Source organism: Protobothrops mucrosquamatus, unplaced genomic scaffold, assembly GCF_001527695.2.
Source record: "Protobothrops mucrosquamatus isolate PMUCROS unplaced genomic scaffold, P.Mucros_1.0 scaffold114, whole genome shotgun sequence".
Taxonomy (NCBI): domain Eukaryota; kingdom Metazoa; phylum Chordata; class Lepidosauria; order Squamata; family Viperidae; genus Protobothrops; species Protobothrops mucrosquamatus.
The window spans coordinates 239,702-267,108 of NW_015386486.1; the positions used below are offsets into that span (position 1 = coordinate 239,702).

The following is a 27,407-nucleotide window of genomic DNA, read 5'->3' on the forward strand; positions in this document are numbered from 1 at the left end:
TGTTGACAATGGCATTCTTCTGGACCTTCTAAAGGAGTTGAGGATTGGAAGCATTCATCTTTTTTTTAGTGGCTTCACTCCTTTCTTGGTGAAAGGTTCCAGTTAGAGAAACAGAGTTTAGCAAGTTGGTTGATCCTGATGGGATGCTGCAAGAATTAGTTCTCTCCCTCCTATTATTTAGTATCTACATTAAGTCTCTGGGGAGGATATTTGGCAATTTGGGGTCTGGTATCATTAGCATATTGATGATATTCAATTTTACCTGAAGACCCCTTGCAGCACTACAGTTGCTGTTGAAAACTCTCCTGAAGATTGTGAGAGTCTGAATGGGATAGAACAGACTAAAATTCAACTCCAGCAAGACAAAGTTACTGTTTGTACACTGGGGCTCTTTTAGTGTATGGTCCCAGCAATGATGCTGGGCGAGATTGCATTATTCTAAAGAAGTAATAGATACTTCAGATGAGCAGATCGCAGCCTTATCTAGGACATGAAAACTTTGTTATGATGGCTCATGCTCTCTTCACCACCACCGTAGACTGCTGTAATGCATTCTACATGGTACATCTTTACAGACTGTGGGAAGTTTTAATTGCCAGAAAATGCAATGGCCTAATTACTCATTGGCAATATTTGGTAAGATAACATTATGTCTTGAAGGCCCTGCATTGGCTCCATCTTAACTTCTCAGTGCAATTTAAGCTAATGGTATTAATTTACACTGTTTTTATTTAACTTGGTCTCAAGTTACCTGTAGGATCACATCTCTCCACTGGAGTTATCCTAATCAATTTTATTGTGCCAGGAGAAGCAGTTGCTTGTTCTCCACTTCTGGGGTCAAAACTCAGAATCATTATTTTTCTGTAATATATCTGGTCCTCTGGAATGATTTGTCGTTAGAATTCAATTTGGTTCAGACATGAAGAAGAAGCACAAGACAGAACTCTACTGAAGGCCACTTGGGGTAGAATGCAACTTAATAATTGTTAGTGGGTTTAGGCATATATTTTGTGCTGCTATGTATTTTGTGTTTTATTCTCACTGTAGATCAAGGGTCCCCAACCCCCGGTCCATGGACCGGTACCGGGCCGCGGTATGCCAGCAACAGGTCCACACAAATAAGCAAAGCCCCATCCGTGAGATGCAGGCAGCACACAAAACCACGCACTCTCCAGTCTGTGGAACCATGGAACCAGTCCCTGGTGCCAAAAGATTGGGAACCTCTGCTGTAGATCATTGAAGTGTTTGTTCAGATTGCAGTAGGGTAGAAATTTGAAAGAATTTTTCTGCAGGCATTCTACTACTCATTAACAAAAGAATGAATTCCAGGGTCAACTTATTGGCATATAAATTTAATAAATAAATAACATCAATAAATGAAACACCTTGCGCCGTTTGGCAGAAAAACGCAATCCCTTAAAATGAAGAATACCCCTCTGTGAAATTATGGTGCTCTTTGCTCTAAATTACTAAAGATGACCATGAGGAAAAAAACTTAATTTTTGTGTTTGTTAAGGGGATGAAATATTGTTCATCTAAAATCTTCCAGAGGCTGGAGTTGAGTTAAAAAATAAAGAAAGCCACAAATCATACTTCAGTACTACTGTTCAAGCATTATTTTTGTCATGCTTTTCAGTGCATAAAACATCCTGAAACGTTAAATAAATCAACATTTTCAAAACTAACAACATTTTTAAATACTGAAAGTAAATTTTCTGATGTTACCCTAGAAGAAATGGAAATTTCAATGTTAACTGTATTCTAATATAAGTTTATGTTTATTTAAAAAGCCTGCTTATTACCAGCAAATGCTCCATAAAAATATATTGGAATAAGATTTCATAACCACACAAAAAGATGCCATAAAATGCAGACAGGATTTAAAAAATTATGTCTGCAACATGTATTAATAGAACATTAAATTTTTAATGAAAAATAGACAGCCAGAAACTGATGTTTTGAAGACTTTAAAACTAATGTTGCTATGTAATAATCAATATGCTACATGACCTTTAATTTTTAAAAAATAACTTCAAGTGCATTAGTTATCTGGTGATAAAAACCTTAATTTTACTGCTAAATGAGACATATGCTGATCAAAACAGAGATCAAATAAACTGGAACCTACCACGCACAATACATCTCTCCTTGCTGTAGCTGCCGAGATAAGAATGCTGCACACAAAATCAGAGCACTCTTTTCATCTCCTTCTGATTCTAGATTACAGATCATTTCTAAAGCATCTTTACAGTCTATATCTGCAATCTGTAGGACGAGACAAATCATGAACAATAAAATGTTTATTTTCAAATGAACGATAATTTGATAGTAACATTTCAAAACGGTGGAAACTTTCAAAAATAAATGGGTTTGGATCTTAACAACTAATATTAAAAGCTAATTGAATTATCTTCCTACTACACATTTATTAATTCTCCTTTTCTCCCACATTAATATTTTTCATTTTTAATAACCTTAGAATGTTCGTGAGGCAACTGTCAAGCCTTTCAAAGTGCACATGAAACCTTGGTGTTTCAGATCATGTGCCTATGCTTGAAGTAAAACCAGATTTATTTTTCAAAAATAAAACAAATTCTTATATATTAAATCTATTACCCAAACTGTTATTCTATGCATATTGTGAAAGAAGGAGAGAAAGAGAGAGAATATGCTTTCAAGTCAGTTTTGACTCCTAGGGACCACCAGGAGTATTTTCTTAGCAAGGTATTTTGCTAAGGTGGTTTGCTATTGCCTGCTTCCTAGGATTGAGAAAGTGTGACTGGCCCTAGGTCACCCATCTGGCTTTGCACCTAAGGCGGCAACAGAATTCAGTCTCCCACTTTCTATCTACACTTTGCACCTAGTGCAATAGCTACCTCAATTACTTCATATCTCAAGAACTTCTGCAGAAAACCATACCCAGAATTATCATTTATTATTTCACTGATTTTAAAAAAAATCAATAGAAATAATCTTTGACTTATGATTGTGCTTAGCATGACTCAAAGTTATGACAGCCTTGGCTAAGTGACTTATGACTTGTACTCACACTTACAACTATTGCACATCCCGATGGTCACTGGCAATTTGGTCTCTTGGCACTGGGCTCACGTTTAAGGCTAGTTACAGTACCCTGTGGTTAGATGATCACAATTTACAATCTATTTTGCCCATTTCCACAAAAAAATACCCATTGGTAAAACTGGATTTAATAATCACATGATTTGCTTAATGACTGCAGTAAAAAATTTCATAAAAGTGGGTCCAACTCAACTTGTAACTCCAATGGCTTATAACAGAAATTCTGGTCACAACTGTAGTAAAAGCCCATTTGGGAAAGCTGGATACACTTAACAACCACGATTTGCTGCAGTGGTTCCCTTAACAACCAACATAAACATTGTTGCACAATTGGGTTCAACTGAGATGACTTATGACAGACATTCTGATCCCAACTGTAGTGAAACACTGTTGCTAATCAATTGCAAAAGAAAGGCAAGAAATTGGAAGACTAGTTCCTGCAAACCACAATTTTGCCTTATATAGGTAGCCCTTGTTTAGCAACCACTATTGGGGCTGAAAACTTGGTCATTAAGCAAAACGGTCACTAAGTGAAACTGTGACTGTACTTATGATCTTACTTCAGTTTCTTTCATAATTTTCAGATCATGTTTCCCAATACTTTCCCCTTTAAGAGAAAGGAATTTTGTTTTGAGAAACAGACATAAAATATACTCACCTCTTGCATTAGTTTTTCATTTGGTGATCCAGAACAAAGACAGACTAGATAGGTTTGTTTAAAATTGCCTTGGCTGCCGATTTCTGGATGGTTTGAGCATAGTTTTGCTAAGGCAGTTGCTTGAGATAATTGCTTTGTTTTCATCAAATGCTTAACACGCATATCCAGCAGCACTGGGCCTTCGAAGGCTAAAAATTTATTCACTGAAAGACAGACCATTTGCAGGCAATATTATTTCCTCATATAATTAGCATATCAAATCTGCATAACACTGTTAACATTCAATATAAATATTGTTAGAAAAACTGTAATTATAGAAAGACCAATAAACCAAATGCCTGGACAAGGTGCAGTAAATTTAGTTCTAACAATAAAGGGCAAGAATCTCAGTTCTTCAATGTCATGGTCAACTTAATTGTAGTGTTATATAAAATCTTCCCAGTGCTTTCCTTTCCCTCCCTTCTTTGCCTGTGTATTCACCTGCGTTAACTGCCCCGGTGTAGCATATCTTATCAAATACTTCAATTCACCCAAGGCATCTCTTTACTTTCTCTCCCACAACTGTCACTGTCACCAAGATAATATTCAATCCTGAACCCACATCCCCTCACCACGAGCCAACCACATTTCAAACCATATCCAAACACACATGCTTTGGACATTAACCACCTGAAAAAAAATTATTTTTAGATTATTTTCAGCATGGGTTCAAGCCTCCCTGAGGAAATACTAAAATCACTGTAGTTTAGGAAATACCTGAGCTACCATGACATTGTGCAAAAATTAGCAAATGAATGGGCTAGTTTAAGATTATTTTTTCTTTGTTGATATCATAAATCAGTAAATTTATGTGTAAAAAGTGGTAGAAATTGGGTCTTCGGGGGAAGAATAAATGAGAAACCGAAGAAACCAGATGGTTTATTTATAGTTATGACTCATCTATAAATATAAAACTACTGTACACAATAAACGAACAAAACTATATCGCCAAGACTAGTTTTAATTAATAATAAAATCAACTGCACCACAGACTTTCCTTAGCCTGGCTGGATTAAGATGTCTTATAATATGAAAACTGATACTCCGACAGGTAAACCCATTGCTTTAATTACTTTAGCAAGATGATGAAATTAGATAAATGGGATAGATACTGGGGTCATTCAGCTAAACGGATACTGTAATGAACTCCCGGCCTGCACCCAAATCTATTCCAAAAGATGGAGAATATTTTAAATGGGGCTGAAGGGGCTGCAGTCAGAAAGAATGTTAAGAAACTCTAGATTTAGTCCTTATCCAGCTTAATATTACAATTGGAAAATAATCCATTATTATTTAGTAGAGGAAGAAAAGACAATCATGATATAATTAATAAATCTAATGATAACTAAACTGATAAAAACATGATTTGCAAAGATTCTTACAAGAAGAAAAATACCTATAATTCTTTTAATAATTCAGATTAAGATGGGTGGTCTTATGACATTTAAATAAATAAGATAAACATTTTTAAATATTAGAAATAGTCACTGTACTATTCAGTCACTAACAGTCACTGTAATGTAAAGCAAACTGCAAAAATATTTAATAGAAGTGAAAATGTTTATATGAACTTTAGATGTAGGAAGATTAAAATGTACTGTTTAGATATTAGAAAGATTAAAAATTGACTGTTAACACAAAATGATAATAAAGGTTCAAAACCATCATGATTCAGCTCTATGGGTCAAATATATGTTTAGTGTCAAAAAAGCTCACCTCTTAGGCTCTAGTTATGAACTCTAGCCATAAAAATATTTCTTAATCAATTGTTAAAATGTTATATTACATAACATTTTGTAATACAAAATTTGTATACTGGGATAACGTATAATAAATTTAAGAAAAACATTCCAGCAAAAGGCAACCATTACTAAAACAATTAGCAATACTCATCTTAGAACTATACTCAAGCAGTGAGCTATATCCTTCTATATCAAAACAAAATGGAGAAACCAACAGGATTTTGATAATATGTAGTAGATAATAAATAACATAGGAAAGCTACTCCAGTTATTTATTTATTAAAAAAACCTTTCCTTTGATGTCACAATCAACTGCATGTAGATAATGGCTTCCACTCATCACCTAAAATTGAGACAAATTGTCTACAGCTAAGTACAGTTATCAAAATGAATGTTGTAAGACTCCAGTTGATATTCTGATTACAATCTTGACTACTGCTTCTTTAAGGCAGCCCTGTGTATAATAGCTCTGGAGGTATATAATTATTTGGGCTTATAAACTTCTGAAAAGTGAAACTATATTTGACAATGATGGATGAATCAGATCCGTTAAGAAACACACAAATAAATAGTCAATATTTTTGATTAAAATGTTTTTTTGTTCAATAGCCTATAGAATTCACTATAACAAAAAAAATTGTTTTACAAAGGAAAAATGTCTGTGGGTAAGATTTAGTTTGTTATAAAGTGGAAATATATATCTAAATGAAAAGTACTGAAAAAATTGAATAAATAAATGGAAATTATAAGTAAGAAATAGTTTATAATAATCATACTCTATTCTGATGCTCATGGCTCAAAAATGCTTGAACCAAAAATAAATATTCACTTTATATCTTTAAACTTACAGCTTGAGATCTTTTAAATTAGTTTTACTAAAAAAAGATAACACTAAGCTATGTCTTTATATCAGAAAGCTGAATCCATTAAAAAAAACTTTTGGAAATTCATGTAACTACAATCTAAATTAAAAAACAGGCATGCCTATTTTAGATTTCTTATTAGTAATAAACATGTCTTTGAAATCTGGAATCATATTAATTAGAAAGGTTGATTTTGTATGTTTCCTAAAGTATGTTGGACGACAGCTTGATTCACAAAATCAAAATTATTTGCCAGCTGATGGTGAAAAATAACACAATATTAAAATCCCATCAAACAATTGTGAGAAGTGGTAGCAGCAATGAATGCATCAATTTTAATTGTTAATATATAAATATGAATAAATATAAAAAGATTCTACTTTCGGGTTTTCCATAAATTTTAAAAGTGGGAAGAGGTGCTAAGTATAAAAGTTTAATGTATATTTTTAGTTAAACAAAATGCTAAATTTGCTTATCATTTATTGTTTAACATTCATAGTTTTTTCATTTTCAAATGATTTGGTAACATATTAAATTTGCTATTTTTTAGACTTGTTCTTCCACCCACAGGAACTAATAATCCTTTAAACCACAATGTTTTCCATTTCAGGTTGTTTCTCTTGTGTTAACACTCTGTTATAATTGAAATAAGATACAAAAGGACCTTGAGAGTTTTAAAATGTATTATCTAACTTATAAACAGGAACTGTTAAGTCACGTCAATGCTAAGAAATATTTAGAAGGTTTAATGTCAAGGGTTATTTTTCATTTCCCAAATATGGGGCAATATTTAATCTCATGGAATTTTAACTTGTACCCAAGGAATACCTACCTACCTACCCTACCTTTATTATTTTTACAAATACCTCAGTGTGGTGAACATATAGTATGGTGAACATTTATAGAGAGACGATCGAGAGCATCCTGTCATATTGCATTACAGTCTGGTTTGGAAGCATCACTGCGGTGCAGAGAGTGGTGAGGATGGTAGAAAAGATTACTGGCAGTTCACTCCCTTCTATCCAGGACATAGCATATAAGCAATGCTTGAGCAGGGTCCGCAGGATTGTCTGGGACACTACACACTCTCTTTACCACCTGTTTTCCTTGTAACCTTCTGGGAGGAGGCTTCGTGGTATCCAAAGCAGAACATCCAGGCTCAGTCACAGTTTTGTTCTATACAGTATCAACCTTGTGAACATTCAAGCTTCCTTTTTCCGCTAGGTATTCAAGATGGACAGTGATTAATATTTATATGTATTTATACACAAGGGTGTAGGTATATACATATGTTTATATACAGCATGTTTATATGTGTGCTATGTATGTGTACACTTTTGAGAGCAGGCAATAAAATTTCATTTTTAATGTGTGCCAGTGTGCCCACGGTAAAAAATGACAATAAAGGTTATCTTATCTTATCTTATCTTATATCCAACACACTTTCCTCCTCCTATTTTCCCTACAACAACCCTGTGAGATGAGTTCGGCTGACAGTGAGTGACTGGCCTAAGGTCATCCAGCTGCCTTTCATGGTTTAGGACTAGAACTCACTGTCACCTGCTTTATAGTCTGATACATAAAACCACTAGTCCACGAGTCATAAAAGAGCAAAGGTTGCCTACCCCTGCACTAGACCAATCTTTAAATGGATGTAATTTTTATTACAATTCTATTACTAAAAGGAATTCCTTTAAAATACCTCAAAAATTAGGCAAACCAGAATAGTTTGCTATATATTGTAAACATAACAGCTTGTGAATAGTGCTACTGACAAGCATAATTAAAGGCATTAGGGCTGTGCAAAGCATTTAAGGTGATACGGTTTCACCTAATGACCGTGGGATTCAGTTAACAACGGCAACTGGAACTGCAGGGTTTACTTTATGACTGCATCACTGAGTGATAGAAATTCCAGTCTCAATTGCCATCGTAAGTCAAGGACTACCTATACCTTAAGGATAGGAGCAGTAGCTGTCTTCAAGTCTCTACAGTGCTTGTTTAATTTTTTAAAGTTCTATTACTATTCAGAAGGAGTAGCTGTAATTTTTAAAAAAAGGATGTTTTAAAAAGGAGAGCTTGCTTAGCTATAGTATCTGATTCTACAATAATCTACCAAATTAATTTTTTTTTTAAAAAAAGACTACAGAAATAAAAAATGAAAACTCTGCAACTTTTTAAAAATCTCTATTTTAACATCAAAAGTTATTGACTTGAACTACAAAAAGTAAACAGCAAAAAAAAAAAAGAGAGAGAGAGAATATTATATAAACGCTGAACAGCATTGAATTCAGGAAGAGTTTCCATTTTTAACTGAAAGGTGCCTATCAGCTGGCTAAAGAAAAGCCTTTTGTACTTAATTTATTTTACAAGTTAAATCTCTGCCTGAGTAACCACCAGACATTATTAAATGTAGAAGGGCTTATGTTCAGGTCCATAAAATTTCAGTTTTCACAAGAACATCTTCCCAGATGGGAGCAATTGGAACTTGGGCCATGTTTTAATTGGAATGCAAAATATTTCTCCCATTTATGAAACGCATTTACAAGAACTGTTAAAAATCTGTTGATACTTCCATAAGTCAAAATATTTAATTACAGATATTCCTATATCCCTGTATATCTGCAAAGTGGATTTAGACCTCTTCCTACAAAAAAAAAATCATCATCATAAGCATCATTATAAGACTTTTCTTTAAAAATCTGATCATAAATAAAATTACATAATGAAAGGTACAAACATGATATGGCTGAATTTGCTACCTAACTTGGAGAAATTAGTATTTGGCTAAGAAGCCCGGATATAAAGCTCATACTGAATTCACCATATGAATTGAGGAGGAATTTCTACTTCCATGTATTAGTATTCTTGTCTTCTCTTACAAACTGTATAGTGCATCTTTTCATGAAAGCAGAGAAAAGAAATAATAAAATTCACAATAGAAAAAACAGCACAATCAGGCAATAAGTTCCAAACCAACCAACAATGGTATCTTCTACCTTCAATCAATAAGCTTCCAAAAATGAGTTCCTATTCATATAATGGAACCTCTATTTAATTTTTTTTTGTCTCCATAAACTCTTCAGAACTTATTTGAGAATTACAAAGGAATGGATGGGGAAGGGGGGGGAATTACCAACGGATGCCATTCCACCAGTGAATCAACTCAAATAAATCTAAGAACTTCCAACCATACTGTTCCAGCTTTAATAAGATTTTAAAATAATGATCATTTCACTATGAATAGACATATTGTTAATATATATTTAAAAAATTCACTATAGTACACGTTTACTTAGAAATTAGAAATAAACCTACAGTGCAAAGAAGCCCGTTTTCCAATGAAATAAAAATTTTAAAATTAAATTTTAGCAGGTTTTAGGTCATTTACCATTCAAATAAAAGTATTCAACATTACCTTCAGAAAATATCTATACTTCTTCATGTGCGTTACTTCTTTGCCTTCTTCAGTTTGGATAGTGGCGATCCAGCTTGCCTCTACAGGTAATCCTTGTCCATTCATTCAGTGACGGTTTGAAGTTATGATGGCACTGAACAAAGGGACTTACTGCATTGCAGCACCCCTGGGGCCCTATTATCAAATTTCAGATGCTTGGAAGCCTGCAGGCACTTATGATTTTAAATGCCCTTCAATTCCCCCCACCCACCTATCTTCCTTTTTATGTCCTTTTTATTTTTATTTATTTTATTAAATTTGTTTGCCGCCTATCTCACCACGAGGCGACTTTTGGCTCCCGGCTTTCCACAGTCTGAGAGAAGTTGAAGTGGAGGTTAGTACAGCATGGCAGGACAAATGTGAGGTCCTGCTCTAGCAATGATGCAGTCCTGACCTAACGTACACAACCAGAACTACCAGAACTGCTGTCACTAAGCAGGGTAAACAGTCACATGATGTTTTACCTAATGACTGCTAGGCAATCTAAACCCAATTGGGGTCCTTATTTTATTGTTGACTGACTGATTGATTGATATATTACCCATCTCACCTGGGGTGACATTAGGCAGCTTACAATAATTAAAACACTAAATAGTGACATTAAATTGGTTAAAATTGACAAAAATGGAGAGGAAGGGAGCAAGACTGTTAAACGTGGACTACCTATAACCTCTCTGTTTAACTGGTAAGGTGTTTATAAAATAATAATAAAAGAGAATATTTCTCTTATTTCAAGAATAACTGAAATATGTGTAATGCCTAAGTGCTTTGCTTAGTAACAAGCATTGTAAATTTCACATTGTGCATATTAAAAGCAACCATAAAAATTACTACTGAAGTTTCATGCAACCTATCTTTGGGGTGGGGAGGCATTTATGATTGGGAATTCCAGGGGAAGGGGGAGAATCTCTAATAATATGAACACTCAATCTTCATATGTGAACAACTGTGCAGCCAAGAAATATTTGGGCTTATAGTACTGTAATAATAATGGAGGTGCTGGCTCCTTTCACATTATAAATCCAAAATAATTCATTATAAGAGTAGTTCTGGATAGGGTACTCTTTCTTATAAATACTCTTCAGTCTGATTTTAGGATTCTTTTGGTATACTATATATGTTTCTTTATATGCAATTGCAGCCTATCATTATATATGAAGATTTCTGCAAGCTAACTCAAGAAAAATAACTAGTTTGAATTGGTGAATGAAAAACTTAGGAGATACAATATCTTCAAAATTTGTGATACAAAAATATTAAAAGGGCAGTATCCTTTAAAAAATGTTTTGCAAAGAAAGCAGTAATTAATTTTTCCCCAAACTATCATCTTACCCTCATCCCAATCCAGCAACTCTTGGGAAAGAATGCTGCGAAGAACTGGATTCTTCCATGCCCCATCCTCTTGGGCAAGAACAGATAAAATATGTAATTGACAGCTGCCATTTTGCATTAATTTTGTATGTGCCATCTGGAAAAAGAATAGCATTTGTTATAAAAATGCTCCAGCATTTTTAATCCTCAAAATCCCAATATTTTCACTAATTACCATGCTTAAGAACATAATGCAAACCTACAATTTTTTGCATATTGACCTAAATCCAATGAAAACTTGCAAATAAAAATATGGAATTATCTAGTGATCTTGATATAAGAACATTGTAACATTTGTTTGTTTATTTAATTTTCTGCCTTTATTATAATTATACAATATAAATACTGTCCTTGTCTAACATTCTATTCTCATCTTGAATATAGAAGATTTTAATTAGAATTACAAGTAAGGGCGGTATGGAATTCTAAAATATTAAGCAAAGTGCTAACCTACAAACAATGACAGGTTATTAAACCAAGCCAGAGCTTCCTTGTGTTACATTTAAATCATTTTAAGTAAACAATGAGAATCATAATGATTTTTTAACAATGAAAACCAATAATCTTACATATATTATTAGTACTATTGCAACAGCACACTTGAACTTTATTTTATGGAACTGATTTATATACATACTAGCTATGAAATAAGATACCTACTTGAATAAATGACTGAAACTCTTTCCATTGATTTTCAGGAAGTTCAAGAGGCAAGCACAGCAAAAGTTCAGCATAGCTTCTGAAAAAGCAAATGGAATAATGTAAAGGTCAGCATTAAGTGCCCTTAATGCTACTACTTTTTAGACTTAACAAAGGTTAGCTTTAAAACAAATGAGAAAACAAAATTATATACAACAAATATATAATATACTTACAGAGCTAAGCGTTCAAGCACAAAGGCTACATTTTCACACTCAGAGGTAAGGTCAGGCCTTGCTTTTATATATCCATGGATTGCCTGTGTATATACCTCCAACAAAGGCAAGGGATCCTCAGAGGTCTTCCACTTTTCTGCATATTCAAGAAGGGTCTGTTTATAAAATAGAAATTTGAGTCATTATAGAAGCATAGGTTATAATTTGGAGAAATGGCATTTAGCATATCAACTATTGTTTTCTGAGCATACTGTCTACATTCTTAGAACTAATGCACCAATAAACAAGATTTTATTCCTTGAAATGTTCAATTTCCAGGTATGTGGAAACAGAACATTTAGATCCTGACCCATAGAAGCAATGTATTGCAGTACGTGTAATGCAACACTATAAAAGCTACATCCCATTCCTCAATAGCTAGTTATTGCAAAAGCTCCTATCAGACAATAATCATGCTACTAGCTTTTGGACATTGATTAGGTTGTATATGATATCTTGATTTCTAATTATGCTCAATATTAAGATACTGAAGGAGTGGATGCAAAAAAAAAAATAATTTCAGAAGACAACAGAAATTTTCAGCTCTATAAAAGGTCTTGTTTTTAACAGTAATGATAAAAACTATTTTAAAATGGCAGTATAGTGGCACTTGATTGAAATATGCATAAAGTTTTCAAGAGTGCAGATTATATTATATACTAATGTAACAAGGAAGAACTTTTCAACATATGACAAGAGAACAAAAATGATATCAGATAGATTTTTCTTTTAAGAAGCAATCTACTTTGACAATGTATTCAGTTATGTTTTATTACACTTTCTGTAAGGGTTAGCACCTGTGCATTAGGGCTATGCAAGGACAATCCAATCTGCTTCAAGATTGGATTCTTAAGTTTGAAATGAGACAAATTTATGAATCTGAAGGGAACGCAAGACTGTTCTGTGCAAATTCTGGGACATGATTGTGGAAACCCCCCCTCCCAGAAATCCTGTCTCCTGTTATTTATCATGAAAAAAGTTGTGCTTTTAAAAGAAAATCAGAAGAAGATGAAATTAGTATTGCAAGTTCTGTTATTTCATAAAATTCAAAGGTTTTTCCATAACACACCTTCCCAATCTGATTCTTAAAGCCTGCTCCTCTTTTCCTTTTCACCAGAACAGGACAGATGGATTGCTGTTAAGAGGTGATGACTATCACATTTCACAGAAGTGAAGAGGTTTTTCAAACTGTTGATATTTTGAATTATGATATTACAAAACACAATGTAGTGAAAGTTGAGGCAAAATGGATTCCATTATAAAGGATATCTGCATCAAGTTTCAGGCACATAGACAAATTTCTGTACAAAAGGAAGAGATGGTAGCAACCAGTTGCTGACTGTAACTGACTCAGCTGTCGAGAACTGAGGACAGGGAAAAGTGTAATAAAAATCAACTAATTATCTTTGCCTTAAAAATTTAGTCTTTACAATAAGCAGGTAGGTAAAACAATCAAAAAACTTTCTTTTTCCCCATGTATGGGAAAAGGTAAACAGTACTGGAAGCAAATACTGCATCCAGTTTTGGTCACCACGATGTAAAAAAAATGTTGAGACTCTAGAAAGAGTACAGAGAAGAGCAACAAAGACGATTAGGGGACTGGAGGCTAAAACATATAAGGAACGGTTGCTGGAATTGGGTATGTCTAGTTTAATGAAGAGAAGGACGACGGGGGACATGATAGTAGTATTCCAATATCTCAGGGGTTGCCCCAAAGAAGAGGGAGTCAAGCTATTCTCCAAAGCCCCTGAAGGCAGGACAAGAAGCAACGCATGGAAACTAACCAAAGAGAGAAGCAACCTGGAACTAAGGAGAAACTTCCTGACAGAACAATTAACCAGTGGAACAACCTGCCTCCAGAAGTTGTGAATGTTCTAACACTGGAAGTTTTTAAGAAGAGACTGGACAGCCATTTGTCTGAAATGGTATAGGGTTTCCTGCCTGAGCATGGGTTTGTACTAGATGACTTCCAAGGTCCCTTCCAACTTTATTATTATTATTATTGTTGTTGTTGTTGCTAAAATAGGATTCATTCTCAGGTTCTCATTTCTATTCCAGTCCCAGGTTGATGTGACTAGATAAAAAGTGGCAGTCAGAACACAAAGATTTTCACTCTGATTAAGACCTCATCAGACCATATTTGGAAATAACAACACTCAATAGACAACTGGTACATGTACTAGTATACACTGTCAAAAACTAGCTAGAATGTCAGGCTAAGCCTACTGAAATCCAGGGCTATTTGCTTTGGTCACAATCCTCACTAGTTGCCTTTGGGCTTCTCTCTCTTCTGCATAATTTACCTATGACTGTTGCCAGAATTAAAAGCTGATAAAGAGAGAATAGCATGCAGTTCCCTAAGCTCCTTGGAAAAAAGGTAGAATAAAGATGTCATATATAACATAGGCTCAACTTAAAACAGCTGGGATGGGGAGAGAAAAAGACAGCACAACTACGGTATGAGACCTAACATAGTAAGTTTAAACCATCTTCCAAACTGAATGCATCTCCAATATGATTTCTATCTCTGTATCTGGGATATGACTCAAGTTTGGAAACCAGTAATCAGTCTAAAACATGGTTTACAATTGCTGCTCTTTTAGCGTCCTCTTAAATTGTAAAAATTGGATAAAATGTTGTATTCTGCAAGATATTGACCTCTTAAGAAAGAGTTTTTATTCTCTTTTGTGATTTTGAGCCTATAAATAAAACTTAAGGGTATTATTAGGATCAGAACCATTTCTGACCCCTGTATAATATAAGCACTCTATGGAATTTTATTTGACAACCTAAAGAATAGAGGAAAAACTGAATCCATAGTTTATTATGGATATTAAACTTCAATATAAAACCTCTATTTGAAATCTGATTTATAGAGCTATTTCATTATGAACAAAGTCTAAGCTAAAATTCAAGCAATCTATAAATTACTATCAATTTTCAGCACAAAATATACATTGGATCCTGCAATTGAGCACGACGTTTTATATGGCTATTAATCTAGGTGCAGTTCCTTTCTACATTTGTTGGGGGTGGAATTATGATACCCTCAGCTCTTTTCACTGCACAAAATCAGAATTCCCCTATTAAGCTAGTTAGCTAACTGGACAGAGTATCTTCAGGTCCCTCTAAAACCTCTATTTTTGCCCTTATTTCACTTATGTCAACTTGAACAAAGGAATTTGTATGTGAATGCTATTCAAAAATTGACTAGAAAGATGGTTGAATGCTTTTCTTTCCTTTTAACATTTGTCACTGCCTAATAAATATGTCAAGGCCAGAACAAGTCTTGAGAAATTTTTGAGTAGTAGGAGCTCCTTCTTGATTCTCCTATATATAACAGGAAAAAAAATGAACAATGTTCTTTTGTTTCAGTTACTTCTTTGTTGCCTAAATGTGAAGTTACAGGATATATTGGAAGAAGCCGATTTTCCTATACCCTGCCAATTCCCCTCTATTGTTGTTATTGTTACATAGTGAGAGAATGATTGTAATAATTTGAAGGCAGGCTTGTATGTAACTTAATGGCTCCTTTCCCTCACCAATTTGTTTTTAAGTTACCTTAATCTAGCCTTAGTTTGGTTTTATACAAAATGGATTTTTGCTATAGCAGAAAGAAAATTTTACGCTTAAAAATGATTGGGTTATTATGGGAATCAGACACCTCACTTCCTTGTAATTAGGATCTCTATTAAGTGACTTGCCTGTTTCCAGCAGTTTTCCTTTGCGCAAAATGGGCTTCTGCTGGAACAGAAAGAAAAATATAGGATCAAGAGAATAGTTCTCTTTGCTGCTGAACCCTCCCCCTGGTTGAATAAGTAATTTATTCAAGTTATTTGGCTCAATTTGTCTTTGTGGACTGAAACCTATGAAGTGAAACAACTGGTTGCATGTTAGGATATCCCTGGCTCAACCTATCATTAATTACCCTATCTTACATTCCAAGTTTAATTAAAGAAAACAAAAACAAGGAAACAAGTTTGTACTGTGTTTACTCACACTGATTCTTTTAAAAGCAATGCCATAAGAAGCATACAAAATTAGAGAGCAAAAGTATCCCACTACAAGAGAGTAATTCCAACAGTAGCAACCAGACTGTATTATTAACCAGACAGTATTATTAAAAATGCTGTTTGTAAACTATTCCTGAATCTGGTCACTACTTTATAGATAAGATGGCATAATTATCCAACCAAATTTTTTGGAGAGTATTATTAGATGGCTGTCTAGATATAATAAAACTTGGATGATCTAAACAACTGAAATTACGACTGTCCATTTAAAAAAATTTCTAATTTCCTTTGACATTAGTAGTGTACTTTATATTGTTTTATTTAGCTGATGGTATTTGCTATTAATTAGAAAAATGATCCTGATTACAGGTAGTCCTCAACTTACAACAGTTCACTTAGTGACCATTCAAAGTTACAACAGCACTGAAAAAAGTGACTTATGACCGTTTTTTCAGTTACCTTTGCAGCATCCCCATAATCATGTGATCAAAATTCAGATGCTAGGCAACTGCTTCATGTTTATGTCTCCGGGTCATGTGATCACCTTTTGTGACCTTCTGACAAGCGAAGTCAACGGGGAAGCCAGATTCACTTAACAACTGAGTGAGTAACTAATCAACTGCAGAGATTCACTTAACAACTATGGCAAGAAAGGTGGTAAACTCACTTAACAAATGTCCCACTTAATAGAAATGTTGGCCTTAATTGTGGTTGTAAGTCGAGGACTACCTGTATTTGTTTTAAAGCTTTTGACCACCATTTTTATTACTATATCCTATTTGGGATTGCTATGTGCAACTATTGGTAGGCCTTATTGTAGAAAGACAATGCAGAAATATGATGTGGGACTCACGACAAAGAATAATCAGCTGGAAATAAATGTATAAAAGGCCAATTGTCACATGGCTTCAAGCAAGAACTCTGTACCTCTGAGTCTGCTATTTTATGGTTACTTCATATAAGGATATCTTTTACTGGAGTATTTAGAAATACCTAACCATGGTCAAATAACAAGAGACTAAGCGATGATATTTTGACTGACACCCACATGAAATTGAAAACATTGTTTTTAATATGAAATCCACAGGAGAAAGGCACTCTAGGTTAAGCAAAGCGACTTAAGGTTTAAAATACTATTCAATTTTATATATAAATGGCATTTTCATATATAAAAGTCATTTTCTAATGATGCTCGCATTAATGATAGGAAATGGTGTATAAATTGATACTATGTCAAGAAGTTATTTAAGAAGTGTACAAAATATAATTAAAGTAAAATTAAGATATATGCACAATAGCATATAAATGTCAATATGTAAATGATTAGGTGAAGTACACATTATATCTGTGACTCCTTCATAATTTGGACTATTAAACCAGTGACTGAATGATTCTAAATATCAAACAATGCAGGGTATTAAGACTAGCGTCTATGTAGATTGAAGAAATTCCATTATTTTAGTAACGCACCCTGAAATGCTTAATGTAATTTACCACTGACCTCTTCTCACACTCCAAGAACCAACTGTTATGGCAGAAGCTTCATTATTATAATCTGCTTAATACTGCATTTTTGTGAAACTGAATTTGACTCATTGACTCCTCTAGAACAAAGTTTTATAATTCAAAACCTCTGGTTTAGTTACATCAAATAAGCTATTAAAGAACTAAAGTTTTTCTTTCATCTTCCCAATTTTTCTAAGAAAGGTTGGGAAATATCAAGGTATTGGAAGTGGAGGTGAGCAAGTAAGCTCCTATTGTATAAGCAAATATATTTGAAATGTGAAATGAGCCCATATTACTATATCACTTGATAGATACAGAAATCCTGTTTAATTTTCTATTCTTTCTTTAACCCAGTATTATCAACCCAAATGTCCAAATTTATACAACACAATCTGTTTCCGTAAGCCCTGCCCTGCAGAAAACCTGCATATATAGTATGTGAATTACAAAACATATAACCTATTTCAATTATTATTGAATTATTCAATTCAAATAAAGAAACACATTGCTTGTGTTGAAATCCTGAATTTTGTTTTCCAGAAATAATACTACAACAGTTTATCAATATAAAAACCATTGCTTCAAAAAGGCAATGACCTTTCCCCACTTTAAGGCACCATATACTTTTACTAAGCTCTTTCCTGTTGATAGGTCCTCGATTCTAAAGATGAGCGCTGTAATTAAAATGATTTAACTCCTAATTTGCCAATTTAATTACGCAAAGAACTATTTTTATTTCTTACAACCTTTAAAAGGTGACGAAAAGTATATCATATTTTCAGCTCATAGATTCATGCCAACCTCAGGACAGATCTGGAAAGGGTCCACCTGAATAAGTGATAAGACTTTAAATGAAAGTATTGTTCCTGAAGGCGATACAGAAGCAAGGTTAAATAAGTGATTCTAAATGTCTATCTTTGTGTAACTTAGCACGTTACAAAAGAATTCAAGTACTCTTTAATATTATTTTTATATTTGGCCTCTTGGGAGATCTCTGTAAACCGATTGAATACACAATGCAGTGAATCAGTCTTAATTACAGGATAAGCCATACCCCATAAATATTTACCGTTGAACAGAAAACGTAATAAGCAACTCATGAAATAGCATGTAGGTGTACCTTTAAGACAATGTGAAGTGAAAGTGAGGCACAGTCAGGCCACAATTCAAAAAGGAAGTAAGGTCACTTAATTTAGAAAGAACCAAGGACAGTTTGAGGCAACCCGCATCTCAGCTAGCAGAGCTTAAGGACTGAACCGGTTTTTTTGTTTTTTGTTTTTTTTAAATATCCCTAGCCAGAGCGGCTATGAAGGGAGTCCCACTAAGACACCCCCCCCCCCTTAACTATGGGATAGATGCATGCTTGGGTGCAGGCAAGGGAGCTGACGGCTACGGCATGAAGGGTAGGTAGGCGACCCAGCTCTCGCCCTCTCGTTTGCGGCATACCCTTCTGAGGTAAAATGAAGTGGGCAAGGAAACCCACAGCCAGTCCCTCTCCCCTAGCCCCTCCCCAGGAACCGGCCACCCTTCCTCTGCCTTCGGCCAAGGGGACACGGCGCTCTCCACCGTCGCTAGACAAAGGCCCCTCCAGAGCCGAGGCGGCACCAACACAACAAAGGGGCCGAGTTTCGAGGAGAGCGCGAGCACCCAAGGCGGCGGCGGCGGCGGCGGCGGCGGGGGGGGCGGCAGAGAGAGAGAGAGAGAGGGCTGTTCCGGGCCGCCAGAAGCTCCTCTCCTGCGCAGGGGGGCGGGACACCCGCCTGGAGACAGGTTCCGTGGGTGCTGGCGGCGCTCAGAGGCGCAAAGCGCGGCCCAGCTATTAACATCGCCCAGCCTCTTCCCCCCAAAGGGGCTTCCTTTCCTCCCTCCCCCCCCCCAAAGCGGCCAGGCCCATCCTGACCTGGCACAGCTGCTGACAGTATTCGGTGGCCGCTTCCACGGCCGGCTGGCTGCTCTCCCTCAGCCCGGTCTCCAGCTCCAGCAGCCTCTCCTTCAGGCTCGGAACATCCAGGAGGCCGCTCTCGCCGCCGACACTACCGCTGTCCTGCTCGGCCTCCTCGTCCGCCATCTTCGCACCCAGCTCCGTCGCGTACGCAGCCCCCCTCCCCCCCCTAATTCCTCCAGAACGGCCTACCTCCCCTCCCGCAAACCCCCCCCTTCCCGCACGGGTCACGTGATTACACAATGCCACGTTCCGGGGAAGCGGTCACGTGAGGGATTAGGGAGGAGAGATCGGAGAGACAGTTCGCTCGCTTTTTTTTTTTNCCCCCCCCCCTCCTCCCCCCCTACCAGGCGCTCCCTTTTCGCAGAGGGGCGGGGTCACACGTCCTAGCGCTGTCACGTGCGGGGTTGGCGCGTGCCGAATTGGCACTGGCCGCCTCGTGACGTCTCTCGAGGACTTTTTTGGCGGCAGGGAAACAAAACGTTGATAGGGCGCTTCTCGGTTTCCTTTTCGGTAGCGAAAGCTGCTTTTTTTTTTTTTTTTTTGTGGGAGGAAAATGTCGAGTGCGCTTGCAATCAAGAATAAGCGGAAAGAAATGGGGGCTGTTGTAAACGGAAGCGTTTGTTTTAAACGTGGATTTGTCCGCTTGAGATTTCCTGTGGGGGAGGCTACCCCGATATTGGTTATCCTTCCACAATATTTGCGAGGTGCTCCACTGCTGCAGCTGACCGAGGGACAAATAAAAGCCGTTGGAAAAGAGTTAAATTTATTTGTCATAAATTTATACACGGATTTCACATTTCACACACAGACCTTTTGACTTTCCTGCCACGCGACTGGCAAATCAAGTGCCTAGAAATAAAACATCGGAAGCTTGGTGCAAAGTTCAGTGGCACAATGGAAGCCACGGTTGCTGGTCAATGGTGATAGATTGGGAAGGGTTGAGAGGAATCTTTGAGGGACACTCGCTAGTATCACCACTACTGTTTGTCATTGCATTGATTCTTCTGTCAAGAATACTGGCTACCAAACATCAAGAACATCTGCCAGGCTATCCCACCTCTTTTACATGGAGATCTGAAGCTGTAAGGCAGTGTTTCTCAACCTTGACGATTTTAAGGCATGTGGACTTCAACTCCCAGAATTCCACAGCCAGCAATGCTGGCTGTGGAATTCTGGGAGTTGAAGTCCACATGCCTTAAAATTGTCAAGGTTGAGAAACACTGCTGTAAGGAAAAACATCATCTGGAATAGAATCCCTGCTTAACACTGTCCATACATAACACCCAAGATTTTGCAATGGAATATGACTGAACAAATGTGCCACTCTTACAGGAGAAAAATTGTGAAAATTGAAGGACTCCTGATGCCTTATTGAAAGAACATCAATCAAGTTTGGATGGAAAAAAAATCACTTTTCCAAATTTCCATCCCTACCTGTGCAAGTATAGCCAAATATTTCTGAGGCATAAATCTGAGCCCTGTAGAGGGAGCACAACTCTTCCAAATCAGATTGAATTCTGCTCAAATGGTTAAAGAAGGGGAGCAGATCCTGTAAAGCAGTTTGGGGTAAGGGAATAGTTTTAGCCCTCCATTGTGATGTGTGGAGTTGGAGAACTGCACACTGCTGCATCTTTTTGCAGAATGCAAGTTTTCTCACTTTCCTGAGCATCATCGTTATTGCATGAATTTTTGCACCACGATGAAGTGACTCCCAATTAAACAGTAGAAGGAGATGAATTGTGGGATTCATGATTGATACTGGTAGAATCACATAGTGCATTAAGCACTATTCTTTTAATAATAATAAAATAAAAATTATCATATGCAAAACATTAGCTGAATGATTTATAACCATGAATGTTATCTGGTCACAATATATAGTCTGAGGCAGAGGTCCCCAACCTTTTGGGCACTAGGGATTGGTTCCATGGAGAGAGGTTTTTCCGCGGACCGGAGGGGGTGTGGTTTTGTGTGCTGCCTGCATTTCGTGGATGGGGCTTTGCTTGTTTTTGCGGACTGGTTGCTGGCATGCCACGGCCTGGTACTGGTCCACAGACTGGGGTGTTGGGGACCCCTGGTCTGAGGTACTATGAGAAAATAAAAATGGAAAAGAGTTTAAAGTTGAGCTGAAATTCTAGAACAGGGGTCCCCAATCTATGGGCTCTTGGCCAGCAGGCCGTGGAAATGGCTGACCCGTATATGTATGCGTGGGCGAGCATTCCCCGCCCATTCACGCTAGCACCTGCGCCCTGTTTGTGCATGTGTGTGGGTGCAAATGGGGTCCCTAGCTCCGAGCAGGTGTGTGCGGTCTGTTTGCGCATTTATGAACGGGGCCGCTAGCTGCTTCAGGGGTGTGCATGCCGCATGTGTGAACAGGGCCAGGAGTGCCATGACAGTGCGCAAGGCCTTGTTTGTGTGCGTGCATGCGCACCAATTTGGAAGCTGCTCCTTCCCTCCGGGCCGGAAGCCTGGAAAGGTTGGAGACCTCTGTTCTAGAATATTATTTCTAGGATCTTAGTTTTCTATGACACATTAAAATTACTATAAATACATTTATTGTCTGAGTGAGTAGAACCTGACCTTATGTTCCAGATTTTTAAAAATTGTTTTTTCCCAATTCACAGTAAATATACATAATAAAAATGCATATGGAAGATAAAAATAGCTGCTGCTATGACATTTTTACTGCTGCATTATTGTTCACAGAAATTTCCTTTTTATTTTCCATCTAATTAATATTACAAGCTCAAAGACTTTAGAGGATCCCTGCTGTTCTTTCATTGATTGCAAACTACTGCTATATTGCCAGTTACAAGGATATTGAATTGAGTAGAGTGCTATATATTTGGAACAGAGAAAAACAAAATTACTAGGAGTGCAAATGAAAAGCTAGATGTGCAATAACATTCTAGATTAAGAGATAGGGTTGCCAGGTGTCCACTATTTGAGTGGACAGTCCACTTTTTTCACATTATGTTCACTATTTTTTTTCACAAAATAGTGGACATTTTTTTTATTCAAAAGCTTTATGATGAAATGGTACGTAATCTAAAGCTGTACAGTCTACTTTTTTTTACTACTTAACACCCCCCCCACTTGTCCGCTATTTTTTTGGAAGCAGACCTGGCAACCCTATTAAGAGATGGCTTTTGTAATAAAAAGATTTTTAAAAATAATGTACTTCTAGAATTAAATTCTTGGTTCTTTTAGCTAAGGAAATGAGTGACAAAACATTGTCACTACATATTCTTCATTCTAAATTTATGAACTGTTGATTTCCAAGCTAGAAGAATATATGTTTATCCCTTTCCTACTACAAATGCTAAAACTCACCATTTTGAGATAGAAAACATGGTTGTATGAATCCTATTTTTTTAAATTCAGAAACATTCCAAAATTCCTCTCAAAAAAGGAAAAAGCCTGACCCTGTCAATGTCTGCAAGCTGTATTTACTTGCATCATCACCCCATTTCCTCGAAAGTGTAAAGTCTGGTCCCTGATTTGCCGTTTTGTTTGTTTAGCAATGTCAAAGTCATATTACAAAAATAAAGAAAGAAAGGAAAGAGAGTAAATATATTAGGAAATATGTTATTTTTTTTTCAAGTTTGCTATAAAAGGCCAACTCTAGTTGGGCCATATCTATAATTTGATATAGAGAAATAATACCTTTATCTTGAAATCCTGAGATGTAAACCTGCATGTAAAGGCTTGCCATTTTCCAGAGCATCAGTGATATGTATAGACTGCTCAAATGTGATCCATTTTGTGATTTGAAAAAGATCATACCGGTAACAAGGAAAATGCAACCAATTATATACAGCAGTCAAGATTTAACTGTACTGAATTGATTAATATTTACATTACCTTGTGCTGAAAAATAGTGTTTTGGCTGAGTGTATCCATGCATATAACTAGACTAGATCCAGACCAAGATGGGCTCAGGGCCAAATAGGCTGTAGCGGACCCTCTGTTCTGCACCCAATATAGCATATACATTTGCCTACACAAATCAGCTATTTTTATACATCAATTATCAGGAACAATTAATACTAATAATTTAAATACTAATAATTTAAATTTAAAGATTGTGAGAGTTAAAGCAGAGATTCTCCTGGCAGAACTGCCAGTTATATCAAAAACCAACAACTGGCTTTTAGGGCCATGAAGCACAGGATAGAGAATTTTATAATGCAAGGGCAATAGGTTTAAACTGCTGCAAATACGAGGCAACTACATCCTCATGCTAACAAACGGCAATAACTTTTTAATGTGGTTGTAGTCTATTTTGCAGATTCTTCTCTAGCTATGCTATGTTGAAGTTCTGAGAGACTTCTGCTGAATGCAAGTTTAGCATACAAGTTAAATAATGTAAAATTGAAAACTTGGAGATTTACAGCAGTCGGGAAACTGACATGAATCTGCTATCCTGGAAGCAAAAGACTAGTAGTTTGTTAGTGGTACAAAACAGAAGCATAAATTTAATACTTAAATCAACAATACAGTGGCACATGTTGAAGAATAGATTTTGAAATTGACTGAATTAGCAGTGTCAGGGAAAAACTCATTAAAGGCAAGAGATAGCACACCACAAACATCTCACTGTAGGATCCATAGGTTTATTGGAATTTAGCACACACAATAAGTACATACTTGTCATAACCCATTGCAATGAGGGCCAACCGTACAAGCAGTCAAAGAGGGATGGCTTGTGGCCGATTGGCCCCAACTCTCTTTTAGTGCCATCCTTTTATACCTTAAAACCACAACCCCATACTTCTGGGGTTCTGGGATTATGACAGGAATTGTGCTAGTTCCTTCTTCTTGCTTTTACCACAACTTTCCACACTACCCTTTTGACATGTACCATTGCAAAAGGTGTCCTGATGCAAGGGTAGTTCCTCAATTCCCACACTGTCTGGTTCCTTATTCTATAAAGAAATATGCGCAAATGCAATAATTATATTCTATAGAAGACCATAGTTCAAACTATGGTTAAATATCACTCAGCAGGCTCAGGCCTCTATTTAATCAACAAATTCTCTGGGAGTTAACAACTTTTTATCCATCAAGAGGATGCTGAACCAGATATAGAGACATTGATGGATTTTATTTTCTTATAATCCCCACTTCTTGTCCTTTAAAGACAACACCTACAATGTGGACATAGACACTGACAGTTGCGTAGTACTTGTGATGTAAAGGCAATGCACAAGCGTCATCATGAGGTTTATGACCGCATGAGGATACTATATGATTACAAAGTGAAACCTAAAGGGGAAAACTACTTTATGTAATGTGGCAATATATTACTATGGTTGCTGTATCATAGCTAAAGGAGGCTGAAAAGGTAGAAAGGTGTCTGGGCAAGGCAAGCGTCCCATTGAGGTATAGATTGGTTCGTCATTAGATAAGCTGACTTTCAAGTACTGCATAAATGAGGCCACAGTTGCTCAGAAGATGCTATTGAGAGCCTTTGAGCTTCAGATGGAAGCAAACATTTTTGTAGAGACAAATATTTCGGCCTGACTCATGGGTTGTAACTGCCATTACAGGCAGTAGGAGGTTTGTGGCCGAACGATAACAAACATTTCTTTATTGCCAAAATAATTATATAAAGAAGTATAACAATGAAGAATATAGTGAAAAGGAGCATCAGAATCTTTCCTCCCAAGCCTGAAAATATAGTGGAAAATATATTCCACAATCCTCCTGTTTCAAAGCTCCCAAATGGTGAAATGGAGTCCTTCTTATATTCAGCAATCACCTTTCTTATTTTTGTAATCTTATTAAACAGGCTTTGATTCCCATCAGGAATGAAAACACAGCAAGATTCTCCCACTAATTTACAAACCCCACCCTCTTTGGCTAGCAGGTAATCGAAGGCGATTCGGTTTTGCAATACTGTTTTCCTTATGGCTGTCAATTTTGCGTCGATTATCTCAAATCCATCGGCAGTGGTATTAGCCAATTGTTCTAAAAGGACAGAAAACTTTTTACGTTCAGTTAATACCTAACTGAGGGTCCCCAAAAATCAGTACCATCCATTGCGCAGCAGTTCTCGCCTATAAATCCGAGCAGAAGCTGAAGGTCCATAGGCTCCTTGAGAGGTAATAGTCCTGGGAAAACAACTACGGTGGTGTAGAGTCCTTCAGTTGTCAGAGGAGGATGGATCAGGGTTCATTTCTTCTTGTTTTAATTGGGGCTGGATATTATACACCAGTGAGGAGCACTGGCTTTTCCCGTTGGGAAAACTTCAATTTTTGCCTTAGTGTGTTTGGATAACTTGGGCCATGCAGCTTCCTTGTCTGGGTCTGGTACTGCCTTGCAGTGTAAAGCATGCACCCAGGAGGTGACACCTTGACACTTCAAGGCGGTGTTGGTGGTTAACAAGATCTGGAATGGTCCCTTCCAACGAGGAGCTAAGCAATTCTTACGCTGAAATACTTTTGTCAGAACCCAATTGACAACTTTTAACGAATGACAAGGATGCAACGGTTCCTCGGGCAGAGCTACTGTAACCTGTGAATGACAGCTTTTAAGAGATGTGATAGAGCTTGGCAATAGTCCAACATAACATCGTCTAACATGAATGTCTTTTAGATGTAGAATGATGGGGTGGTGGTGTGAGGCTGGCATCCACATGGATCTGCCCATTAATATCTCGTGTGGAGAGAGTCCAGTCTGTTTGGAAGGAGTCATTCTCATAGACATTAGGGCAAGCGGCAGGAAATCAGACCATTTTAGATAAGTGGCGTCGCCACTCCCTTTAGTCTGAGAATTTCCCATCGTAGAGCAAAGAGATCGCAGTTGAAATAAAAACAAAGGAGCAGGGGGAAAAAAGCTTTTCATAGGAAAGCAAAGGTTTATAAAGGTGTGAATGGACTCGTCCAATCAGGCTAAAATGCATGTGATTACTCTTTATTATCCCTCAACCAGTTATTCGTACTTTACATCAGTCGCTTTGTCCATCTCTGGCTGTTTCCCTTGTGGGAGGACAGAACCACAGATCAGGACTCCACACTTGCTTTGTACTTCTCAAAACTTCAATCACATTTGAGGATAAAGATTAGTTCTTACCTCTTTTTTTGTTGTTGTTAAATATTTCTTTTGGTTTGTTTGTTTGTTTTTTACTCACTCTCTTTTTGTTTTTCCCACCTAGGCAATCAAGAGAGACAATTGCTCAGGGGTAATATAGGGATATTGAGCCCTGCCACCAAGACAGTCCTTATCTACGGAAAAGGCCCATTCTCTATCTGTCAGTGCAAAGGATAACAATCATAATAAATGCGTCACCCCACCAAACAAGCTGGCCCTTATCTACGGGGAAGGTAGCATTCATAAACGACTGATGGCAGCAATTAAAAAAAATGCACCACCAAAACGCTGAACCAGATATAGAGACATTGATGGATTTTATTTTATTTTATTTTATTTTCTCACAGCAGAGATGGCAAAATTTACTGGTTTGATTAGACATAATGGACTAGACAGCTTTATAAGAGACTGGCAACCGTTTGTGGACTTTCTACACACTAAATATAATAACAGATGGTTAATAGAGGGATTTGAAGATTAGTGTAATGTTTAGCTTAACCCGTTGACTGCTTTTTCTTCTTTCTTCATATATATATATATATATATACACACACACACAGGAGGTTTTTCAGACAAACCGGTCTGATTGATTACACCTTGACATTTTAACTGCTATACTGCAGTTTTACTTTTTACAATATCTTTTGCCTTGCAGCCCCCAACTAGGGGTGTTAAGCAGGCTCAGGTCGCAAGTGCGAAACATTTTAAATCCAAATTTCTTTT

The 27,407-nt window shown here is 36.7% G+C and overlaps 1 protein-coding gene across 1 annotated transcript in view; it reads right to left on the bottom strand.

Annotated features, from left to right (window-relative positions):
- ZNF292 (zinc finger protein 292) overlaps positions 1-19,712 on the bottom strand; it is a 30,922-nt gene extending 11,210 nt beyond the window's left edge. The window contains exons 1-6 of the mRNA XM_015812858.1: positions 19,545-19,712; positions 12,087-12,241; positions 11,872-11,950; positions 11,173-11,308; positions 3,740-3,942; positions 2,129-2,265 (exon numbers count right to left, since the gene is read on the bottom strand). Of these exons, the coding sequence (XP_015668344.1) occupies positions 2,129-2,265; positions 3,740-3,942; positions 11,173-11,308; positions 11,872-11,950; positions 12,087-12,241; positions 19,545-19,712 (878 nt within the window). The remainder of the gene's footprint in view (positions 1-2,128; positions 2,266-3,739; positions 3,943-11,172; positions 11,309-11,871; positions 11,951-12,086; positions 12,242-19,544) is intronic.
- Between the last annotated feature and the right edge of the window lie 7,695 nt (positions 19,713-27,407).